Raw genomic sequence first — 11,761 nt, forward strand, 5'->3', positions numbered from 1 at the left:
ATGTCTCTGCCGTTTGCAAGCTTTTTCAGTAGCTGTGGTCTTCTAAAAACCTCAAAGACATTTTTCAGACACAAGTTCTATTTGTCCACAGGCATCTTCCTATTCTTTTACCCTCTTCTTATTTCTAGAAAAGCAGTGAAGACTTACATCATTTCTCTTGTTGCCCTTCGACTGAAAATTACAACAAAAAGTTGCACAATGTGGCATCATATCAGTATTTTGTTTTCCGAGTTGTATTGTGGTAAAAATGGCAACAGGTAGTGCCAGTAGCTCATCGAGTGCAATCATTTTACATCATCAAAATAATTCCGTCCCCCATACTCCAAAATATATATAAAACAATGTGGATTTTTTAAGTAATACACTGACCAAAATTATAAACACAACACTTTTGTTTTTGCCCCCATTTTTCATGGGCTGAAGGTAAAGATCTAAGACTTTTTCTATGTACACAAAAGGCCTATTTCTCTCAAATATTGTTCACAAATCTGTCTAAATCTGTGTTAGTGAGCACTTCTCCTTTGCCGAGATAATCCATCCCCCTTACAGGTGTGGCATATCAAGATGCTGATTAGACAGCATGATTATTGCAATGGAAAGGACAACGAGCATGCAGATGAGCTTCCCTGAGACTGTTTCTGACATCTGTGGCATTGTGCTGTGTAATAAAACTACACATTTTAGAGTGGCCTTTTATTGTGGCCAGGCTAAGGCACATCTGTGCAATAATCATGCTGTCCAATCAGCATCTTGATTTGTCACACCTGTGAGGTGGATAGATTATCTCGCAAAGGAGAAGTGCTCACTAACACAGATTTAGACTGATCTGTGAACAATATTTGAGAGAAATAGGCCTTTTGTGTGCATAAAAAAGTCTTAGATCTTTGAGTTCAGCTTATATTTATAATTTTGGTCAGTGTATAAATCTTTCATGGGTTTTCCACTACATATTTCAATAACAGACATCATTTACGTTATATTAAGCCATAGAGGTCTTAATACCCGGGCAACAGCTTAATACCAAAGGCCTCACCCTTTCCATTTGCTCAAAAGTGGTGGTGGAGACAATGTTAGCAGGAGCTTCTTCTATGATCTTTTGGTGACGGCGCTGGATAGAACAGTCTCTGCCGAACAGAGAGATTGCATTACCGTACTGGTCAGCCAGGATCTGCACCTCCAGGTGGCGTGCATGTTCGGCTAGCTGCATGATGAAAATAGGTGAACCTGGCACCTCAGCCTGCACCTGTTTTGAATAACAAACACACCGTGACACTGTGTAATAAATCTAAATCTGGAACTACACAAAATAATGAAGTTATATCAAAGTTCAGCACTGTGTACTTGTCTGAAAAAGCTGGGAAAGTCTTCAGAGCTGTCCACTTTTCTGATGCCTTTTCCTCCACCTCCTTCTGATGCTTTGATTACCACAGGGTAGCCAATCTTTTCTGCACTCTAACCACAAGAAAACACACAACTAGGAGTATAAAGAAAATCAAAAATGTATCACCAGTGTCCGATTCTGTAGTGAAAACTCACTGCTAGTCCCTCATCCACATCTTTAACACAGCCCTGCACATAAAGTTCAGGTGGAACACTGATCACACGGCCATGCCTTTGTTCTTCTTCTGTCCATTCAACCCTCAGACCTGAAAAAGACAGATGAAGAAAGATGAAGACATCACATGGAGAGCTCTAGCAACAGCTCATGTCGTAAACAGGATCTCTCACCAGTTCCACTCCAGGGCAGGGTGGGGATGTCTGCGCTCTGAGCTACGATGGAAGATGCCACCTTGTCTCCTAACGCCCACATGGCTTTACTGGAAGGTCCTGAAAAAGTCAATCATATCAACACCCTCTGTCCTCTACTAGAAAAGTTAAAGGATAAGTTCACATCCAGAAAAAATATTTCTGGTAATTTACTCACACTCATGTGATCCAAGATGTTCATGTCTTCAGTCTCAAAGAAATTAAGGTTTATGAGGAAAACATTCCAAGATTTTTCTCCATATAGTGGACTTCAATGGTGGCCAATGGCTTGAAGGTCCAAACTGCAGCTTCAAAGGGCTCTAAATGATCTCAGCTGAGGACTAAGGGTCTTATCTAGTGAAACGATCTGCCATTTTCTTAAAACAGTAAAAATGTATATACTTTTTAACCACAAATGCCCATCTTGCACAAGCCCAAACTCACACATTACACAATCATGTTGGAAAAGTCACACGTGACATACAAAAAGGTAAAACAATGATGTTGGACAATTTTAAAGTTGGAGGAGAAAAAGAGATGGAGTTTCACCCAAACCTACCCTTTTTGAACTGAAGCACACAGACGAAGAACTAACTGCACGTAATCTTTCCAATGTCATTACATAATGCGTGAAGTCATAGAGCTAGTGCAAGAGTTTTTTTTTTTTAGGAAATTACTGGTCATTTTGCTAGATAAGACCCTTATTCCTCAGCTGGGATAGTGCAGGGCCCTTTGAAGCACTGAAACTGCAGTTTGGACCTTCAACCTGTTGGCCACCATTAAAGTCCACTATATGGAGAAAAATCCTGGAAATTTTTTTTCTCAAAAACCTTAATTTCTTCACGACTGAAGACAGAAAGACATAAACATCTTGGTTCACATGGGGGTGAATAAATTATCAGGAAATTTTTATTCTGGAAGTGAACTTATCCTTTAAGGTGTCTAAACAAGTTGCAGAAAATTAGATGAAATACCTAGGAAAGTTATCCCTGATTTATGGAGAAGCTCTGGTAGTTTGGGGTTCTCAGAAGCATGACCCCATCCAGCCCAAACGGCCTTATGAGAAGACAAGACCATCATTAGTCATAATGGAAAATACACATCTAAAAACAGATACTGGACAGGTCTGGATACTGGACGTACCTGCACTGGAATCCTTTTGGCGATATCCACAATCATCTCAACATTGGCATAGTTGTTGTTATTTGGGCCCCCAGGGACTGGCACATAGTGATCAGCCATTTTAATGTATTCTAGAGAAAAACATGAAATGTAGACGTCATTTCTAAAATAAATCAAAACTAAAACAGAATGTCCAAAACCACTTCTTTATGAAATATAAGATAAATAATATAAAACACACAAATAAAATTATTCCAAAGTGACAACAATTTTTCTTGTCTGTTAACCTGCATTGGCTTTCAAGTCTTCAGGTGTGACCATCACCACAAAGCGAATGATTCTCTCATTACGGAACATTTCATAGGACCAGCGTCGAATTGAACGCATACATTTAACTGCAGCAATGCCATTATTAGCAATCAGCACCTAATATGAGAGAGATATATTAAAACTTTTTTTACAGTTCAAAATGAAGTAAAACAACATGCATATAAAGGCCTGACTCTAACCTTGTCTATAACGCGGTTTCCTCCAAAGCGAGTGACAAACTCAGCTGGGGAGGCAACAGTGAAATCTCTGTGCGCATCCATTTTCCTGTGTTCTTTGCCCTTTTTCAGCAGGTGGGGGCCTGACATGCTAGGCCTACAGGCAAAAAAACAACAACAACAGTTTAATTATTCAAACATCTACAATAAATTTCAAAAAGGACACTAGTTAAGGCTTCAATAATTAATAACATAAGGTCTATTTCTCGTCAGAAACCAGTCTTAAGAGTCAATTTTTGTAAATTGAGATTTATACATCATCTAAATAAATAAGCTTTCCACTGATGTATGGTTTGTTAGGATAGGACAATATTTGGCCAAGATACAATTACTTAAAAATATGGAATCTGAGGGTGCAAAAATTCTAAATATTGAGAAAATCGCCTTAAAAGTTGTCCAAATTAAGTTCTTAGCAATGCATATTACTACTCAAAAATTAAGTTTTGATACATTTACGGTAGGAAATTTGCAAAATATCTTAATGGAACATGATCTTTACTTAATATCCTAATGATTTTTGGCATAAAAGAAAAATTGATCATTTTGACCCATACAATGTATTGTTGGCTATTGCTACAAATATACCTGTGCTACTTACAAATGGTTTTGTGGTCCAGGGTCACATATGTAAGCCTTCAACAAAGCACCATTTAAGCCAATATAAGCATATTAAACTAACAAACGTTACAAAAACAAACACACAAGGTAAGAGTTCAAATCAGCATGACGTCTTGAAGTCAACTTGAGCCGTCCATGTGAAAAGTGTTTTCTCTACTCATCTGGCCTCTGTACTCTCTGACTCTGTCAAAGTGTGCTATAATATAAACGCTCACACAAGCTAAACAGCCAATCACGGCTTAATGCGTTATCATAAAGGCAGTTCTGACTAACACTGAACTTACCCCTGAACTGTAAAAAAACAGCTAGCTTTCCACTTTTTACGCCATTATGCAATTATTTTACAGTAAATGTGGAATGCAGAAGACAAGCAAGTGACATGCAGCTGTCTAATATACTGTCTAATATATGCCAAGGTGACAGCCTGAACTTGTGGATCACCTGCAGGATCACACTTCATTTTCTGCAGGCATCAGTGGAAACAGCATTCTGAGATGCTGACTACTGTCTTTTAAAATGTGTCACTTGAAAAACCATCACCCATTATTTAAGGCATGTTACCTTTTGTAGCATATAGAGTCATGCTATTATTAATATTCTATTAACACAATATCAGTATTAATTTAACAATGTCTAACAGACCAATATCATGGTGACTGATAAATATTTAAATTCTATACTATTTGGTCTAAATAAATGAAAAATAAAAAACTAAAATCTCAAGTCAATCATTTGTAATAGTTTTAAATTTATGCATCAAAACATGTATACTATGAAAATAAAAATGGATATTCATTTGCTTAAAAAATAACATTTTACAGTGTTATTAAATTATTGCTGTTTTTAAAGTTTAACTTTAAGTGAGTGTTAAATGATAGCAAAAGTAATCTAAATATAAAAGTAGCGGATTTGAGTGTGAACAAATAAACATCGAATACAGACATAGACTAAATTTTTTATGTTTTTACATAAGTCTCTTCTGCTCACAAAGCCTGCATTTATTTGATCCAAAGTACAGCAAAACAGTAAAATTTTAAAATATTTAAAATTTTTATTTTATTTAACATTTTATTATTTAAAATAACTCTTCTATTTGAACGTATTTTAAAATGTAATTTATTCCTGTGCCTACAAAGGTGAATTTTTAACATCATTACTCCAGTCACATGATCCTTCAGGAATCATTCTAATATTTTGATTTGCTGCTCAAAAAAAAAAAACATTTCTTATTATTATTATTATGTAAAAAATTATACTGACTCCAAGCTTTTGAATGGTATAGTATAATATTACAAAATACTATCATAGTAGTATGAAAAAATAAGTACTTAACTATTTTATATATTAACAATAATAATAATAATAAATGTTTCTTGAACAGCAAATCAGCATATTAGAATTATTTCTGAAGAATCACGTGACACTGAAGACTGGAGTAATGATGCTGAAAATTTAGCTTTGATCACGAATAAATTACATTTCAAAATATATTCAAATAGAAAACAGTTATTTTAAATAGTAAAAATATTTCACAATATTACTACTTTTGCTGTATTTTGGATCAAATAAATGCAGGCTTGGTGAGCAGAAGAGACTTCTTTAAAAACAATAAAAATCTTACTGTTCAAAAACTTTTGACTGGTAGTGTACACAGATTAAAAATAAATTAATTAATTTAGTATTGGCTGATGAAATGTTACCTATGTAATGTGCATCCTTGGCAGTATAAAATCTTTTTAGATTTTAAATAATTTATGACTAATGCAGTCTTCATGGGTGGCCAAAAAGAAATATACTGCAAGCTTAGTAATAAGACCCATTTTTTGTAATTGTCTCATCTCAAGAAAAAAAATATTATCCTTGTCTGAAAAAGACGATTACACTACGTTCTGGGACTTCATGTCTGTTTTCAATTACCCAGCGTCTTAACTGCCTACAAACAGTGAACAGCTGCATTTGTTTTGAACTGCATGTTGCATCAGGGAACCTTATAAACATTGCCATTATCGCTCCAGATCTCATATGTTCTTTGCTCTCTGAGCTTATACAAGTATATGAACTCAGAGAGACACACGCTAACATCATCAGGTTACATTGTGTAACACTTCATGCACAGTTTGAACAGCCTGCATTGTGTTGTGCATTTCAGCGAAATCCTGCAATCCAAGTTCTGCATTCCAAAACTCCATTCTAACACTTCTGTGCAATTAAGATAAACTCACATGCTGCTGTGTTATGCTACACCGCTAGGAACAACAGCAACAACCGAAACCACACCCCTTTTTATACTCTCAGTGTACTACCCTTGTCAAGAACATACCGTACACTAACAAATGGGAGGTTTTAGAGGACAGAATGAACAAAGTGCATGTTTGATCTGGTACCAACCTCTTGAGGCACTGAAACCAGTTGAGCGCTTGCCCTCCTTCAGTGTCCATGGCAAAGTATCAGATTATAAAGCAGGAGATGAAAAACAACATCTAACACGTTCTATGTTCCCTCCCTTTTCCTCTTTCTCATGTCCCCTCCCCCATGTCAGTGAGGACATCACTTCACCACACCACATGTTTAGGAAAAAAAAACTTGCTAAGAGCCTGGTAAGGATGTTCATCGTTTTTGGTTTCCCTCCAGACAAATAACTGCAAAAGCTTAAACTTCCTTGCAAAATACCTGTTAAATGGCAACAAGTTTCTGAAGGTTTCTTAACCAACAAATATTTGCAAATAAATTGCAATCTAGCCATGTTGAATGCATGCTAGAGAAAAGAGTTTCCATTGTTGATTGCAGTTTGCCAAACTGCTTAACATACTAACAAATCTATCCCAACAAATGTCACCACAAGAAAAGATCTGTGCAGACAAATGTCACCAAAAGAATCACCTTACCTTCTGGCCTGTAAAGTTTCACTTCCATTATGGGAAAAACAACATGCATGTGTCCTGTTCTGGATTTTGAGTCCACCCAACTGAGCCTATGTCAAGTAGGTTACTTGTTGAAGAGGACAACAACGTCCCATAGGTTACACAGGAAGAGCCAGAGACCACATCAGAACATCTCGTCCCAACACAGAACATCCCTAAATATATGTCCAGGGAATTGTATCTCTGGAAACAATCTGGAAGAATGTTTTTTACATTGAAATGCAATGAGAATGTCTTTGAAAGTCAACATCGGGAGCATTGCTTCCATTAATAGTACAGAAATGTGCGGCATGCCACTTTAACAGGTGACAAGCATGAGCAAGTCATGTGATCACTGAGAATGACCATATGCCTATATTTCAGGTCCATAACTCTGTCCTGTTTGACATTGGACTTTATGTGGGGCAGAGCGTCCTCTACCGGAATAAAGAGCAAATCTCAAGACTACATAGCAAAGTTAACTATTAAATCAAGACAGTGGGTCACACTGAGGCCCAACAGGGAAAATCTGAACTAATCTATTTGCATTAATTTCATGCTGCATTTCATGCTTCTTCTTTTTTTTTTTAAAAGAAATACAAGTGGTTGCCATTTATTTAAACTTTTTTGCACTTGTTTATTTAAATAATTCTGCATTGTCTCAAATGCATTTTAAAAATGCAAATGTTCCATAAAATGCCATTTAGATTCCATATAAATATCAATCAATATTATAATGCAAATACATTTAGATGCAAACACATTTTAATTCAGATTGTTAATTTCGATATTATTCAGTATGTTTCTGTATGTTTCTGTATCATAGTTCATAATGAAAACATCCACATTCAACTAAAATTAGGTTTAACTTTATAGTAATTTCAACAGAATAAAAAAAAAAAAACCTCTTCTTTCCTTCACCAAAAATATCACCCTTTTTCTTTCGTTGCACAGCTTAAAAACTTAAACACATAAAACATCTCTAAGGATGCTCACCTCAAACAGGTTGATGGATTTGGGGGTGGCGGCACTTCTGATGACGTCGTAGGTAGTGCGTTAGTTGTTTCTTGGCTTTTGGGCTGAGGTTTGGCGGTCTGACCCATAACCAAAGTCTCATCATCAGAAGAATTATCCTCAGAAGCTCCCAGAATAAACTTCAATCTCTCTTTAGCCTGAAAACTGGAACCAAATTTGGGCCTATCTGACTCACTTGTTTGCATTGGAAAAGTGCTGCAACCAACTTCTGCTGAGCCTTCTGATTGGTCAGTAGGATTACTAGTAGTTGATAGGGGAATTTCTGCATTTACTGTTATGGTGCTTGATGAATCTGGGTCCATTGGAGGAGAGTGTTTCCCTGAACAGTCTGTGGTGGGTGTTTGTGACGGCATCCCTCTCACTCTGTGGATCCTGATGATGCATTCAAATGGGCTTCATGAGTATGAGCTGACAGTGGTTGCATATATACACATTTTAAAGGCTTCAAATATGTCTTCTTGTAGGATGAGATGATGATTCCTTTTATTTTTGTCTTGAGTTTTGAACGTGTTCAACTGCAAAGATGCCACAATTAGGTTATCAAAAGTGTGCAAACACTAGATGGCATCAGTGTGCAATATTATGATGCAATCAAAATATAGCAAAACGTGCTCTTGCCTGATATTAAAAACTATAAGTTATACTGACTGTCTAAATAAGATATATAGCTGAAATAAAACAAACACCAATTTCTATTAGACAGCAAGCTTTGGGTTGTTTCAGAGAAACACGTGTTTCAAGTGGCCATGCAAAATGTTCATTCATTCAGAGGAAGTGAAGATATGTTGACAGTTCTATCAGCCTAAGGAAACAAAATATAGAGCTAACTAAAAATAATTAAAAATCATTTTGTTAGCTGACACAAGCTGAAATAAAATAATATACAATTATTAGATTAAAAAATAGAATAAAAATGAAGAAAAGAAATGAAAACTGAAAATAACATTAATAAAAGCTACTACTATAATACTATAATAGTATATACTGTATATAAAATAACACTAATCCAGTGCATACACACAATCAGGAATGTAAACAGAATAGCAAGGGATTAAAAAAAAAAAAAAAAAAAAACGTGGCCACATGCAAAGCCTACAGTTAATAATTAACATGCTTCGTAAGAAATTCTCAACTAATTAGGAAACAAACTAATATAGGATTCTCAAGAAACGTTTAGCACAAACCTTTAAAGCAGTCAGTCTGCGTCCAGACCTTCTCTGATAATGGAATGCGTACACATAGTACTCAGTGCTCTTCTTTTTACAACTGCCAGCAGACAGCCACAACAGTGCCATTTAACAGACTGGACCCTCAGTGAGTGCATGTGTGGGATCTAGGGGAAAGTTCAGCCATGATGGTAAGAAATGAGGGGGAGGGAATGGTAGTTCTCACAAACAACCTATGAATATAGTAACAACAACATCAAAGGTCAGAACATGTGTGATGTGTAACCGGACACAGACGTCACACCGATCTCAAGTACGGCACAAGCAAAGTAACCAAAGTAAAGTAAAACATACTCTTTGAACCTAAATTCAAGGACGCAGGTGAAACTGAATAAAACTATTTAAATACACTTAGTATTTCTACAAAAACGATTTGACATGTACATACACGTTTTTCGTCTTAAAACAGCTACGACGACTGACATCTGGTGCTGTCAAACTGTCCTCGTAACAAATTTACGGATTTTACAATGACGAAGATCCGGTTCATCATAATATCAGTATTAATTAGACCATGCTGCTTTATTTTTCCTCAGCTTTCTTACTATGACAAAGGCTTGGACTTATGAATATTGATTTTAAAATGTTACGTTGTCTATGCCTGGGCTAACATCACGTATTTAATATTCATTAGTTTAAGCCTTGGTCATAGTAGGATTCATACTTTCGTGTCTCGCAGTTCTGCATGTCAAAGTCAACGTAAACAACAAAATGGGAGGATATTTATCCGACAGAACTTGCATAATCTTTAATATGATTATCAGACACAAAAAAACTTTAATAATCTCTCCCTAAAAAATCAGCTTTACCTGCAAATGTGTTCCTTTAAACTAAAAACCGTTATTTGTAAACACACCCACGTTACGTTTTTGTTGTACTTGCCCTCGTCACTGACTCCTACTTGCACATAAAACACAAATTAACTCACTATTTGGGTTTATCCTGCATATATGTTTGTTTTATTTTGAATAGCTATGGCTCTTCGAAAGTTTTCGTCGCTCTTTATCCGTCCATGTCGCTGCGTGTGTCGTCATTGCATGACGTTCTTCATGTTTACAGGACTGCTGTCTTCCTGAAAAGGGGTTCTCTGTATCTCACAGTATTTGAAGGTACACTACCAGTCAAAAGTTTTTAAACAGTAAGATTTTAATGGCTTTTTGAAATTAATTTTTACTATTTAAAACAACTGCTTTCTATTTGAATATATTTTAAAATGTAATTTATTTATGTGATCAAAGCTACATTTTCAGCATCATTAGTCTGCAGTATCACATGATCCTTGAGAAATCATTCTAATATGCTGATTTGCTGAAACATTTTTTCTTATTATTATTTTTATAACATTATACACTATATTAATTAAAAGCTTGGAGTCAGTATATATATATATATATACTTTTTTGGGGGGTGGGGTGGGGGGGATCGGGGATTATAGAAATTAATACTTTTATTTAGCAGGAATGCTTTATATTGAAGAAAAGTGCTAAGACATTTATAATATTACAAGATATCTATTTCAGATAAATGCTTTCTTCTATTCATCAAAGAAAGCTGAAAAAAATCTCAGCTGTTTTTAACATAATAACAATAATAAATGTTTTTTAACAGCAAATCAAAATATTAGAATGATTTCTGAAGGACTGTGTGACTGGAGTAACGATGCTAAAAAATTACCTTTGAAATTACAGGAATAAATTACATTTTAACAAATATTCAAATAGATAACAGTTATTTTAAATAGTAAAAATATTTAAAAATGTTACTGTTTTTGTTGTACTTTGGATCAAATAAATGCAGGCTTGATGAGCAGAAGAGACTTCTTTAAAAAAAAAAAAAAAAAAAACATTAAAAAATCTTACTGTTCGAAAAAGTTTTGACTGGTAGTGTCCATATATTTTTCTAATATTGTTATTATCAAATAACAATCACCGTCATCATAGGCATTTACATTGCCTTTAAAAGTGTCTTTTAGCGATATTTTGTAATTTACTTTAAAACAATTTATGAACTAACAATGAACATATATTCATCAGTAAAACTGGCCAGTGGTAACTGTGTTGTGATTCAGGTGGCACCAGGATTTTGAAAAACGCAAGACCAAACACCATAATCATCAAACAATCACTCATTAACACAGCACTTAAAAAAGGACAAGAGACACTGCATCAGCACTTTGTTCACATGAGCACTTTGTTATTGATATCCATACATGATGGTAATGTTATAGGAGCACAACATGGTCACATAGGGGAAAAGAGAGCCAGGTGAGCTACAGGTATCGTACAGTATATACAGGCCAGAAATATTGGGAGGATCAAAGCAGATAGAGAGAGGGAGAGAGAGAGAACATTGCACAAACATACATCACCCTCACAACTAAAGCGTCCTCTTTTTCACTGGTGTTTATCCTGCATCAATCTGCATGAAAAAGTAAAATAGTCTGATTCCAGTTTGGTCACAGTCTTTTAATTCCCACTTCATACATAAGAAAAAACAACTGGAATGGCACCAACCACTTGTGAGGAACCACTCTTGAATCCCACTAACAGACGCATTGGTTCAAAAAGGC

General features: G+C 35.5%; 1 protein-coding gene across 9 annotated transcripts in view; it reads right to left on the minus strand.

The window, feature by feature from the left end:
• The window catches only part of acacb (acetyl-CoA carboxylase beta), a 32,479-nt gene extending 22,254 nt beyond the window's left edge, over positions 1 to 10,225 (minus strand). For 3 of the 9 annotated variants that reach the window (XM_051109309.1, XM_051109308.1, XM_051109307.1), the window contains exons 1-10: positions 9,151 to 9,365; positions 7,928 to 8,481; positions 3,378 to 3,510; positions 3,156 to 3,294; positions 2,890 to 2,999; positions 2,721 to 2,802; positions 1,729 to 1,827; positions 1,537 to 1,646; positions 1,342 to 1,452; positions 1,034 to 1,243 (exon numbers count right to left, since the gene is read on the minus strand). In XM_051109309.1, the coding sequence (XP_050965266.1) occupies positions 1,034 to 1,243; positions 1,342 to 1,452; positions 1,537 to 1,646; positions 1,729 to 1,827; positions 2,721 to 2,802; positions 2,890 to 2,999; positions 3,156 to 3,294; positions 3,378 to 3,510; positions 7,928 to 8,319 (1,386 nt within the window). In that variant the 5' untranslated portion in view covers positions 8,320 to 8,481; positions 9,151 to 9,365. Of the gene's footprint in view, positions 1 to 1,033; positions 1,244 to 1,341; positions 1,453 to 1,536; positions 1,647 to 1,728; positions 1,828 to 2,720; positions 2,803 to 2,889; positions 3,000 to 3,155; positions 3,295 to 3,377; positions 3,511 to 4,011; positions 4,203 to 6,419; positions 6,571 to 6,916; positions 7,100 to 7,927; positions 8,482 to 9,150; positions 9,366 to 10,120 lie in introns of those variants that run through there. The other 6 variants (XM_051109303.1, XM_051109305.1, XM_051109306.1 and 3 more) reach the window with 6 other exon arrangements.
• Positions 10,226 to 11,761: the final 1,536 nt, after the last annotated feature.

Source organism: Labeo rohita, chromosome 5 (genome assembly GCF_022985175.1).
Source record: "Labeo rohita strain BAU-BD-2019 chromosome 5, IGBB_LRoh.1.0, whole genome shotgun sequence".
Lineage (NCBI taxonomy): Eukaryota > Metazoa > Chordata > Actinopteri > Cypriniformes > Cyprinidae > Labeo > Labeo rohita.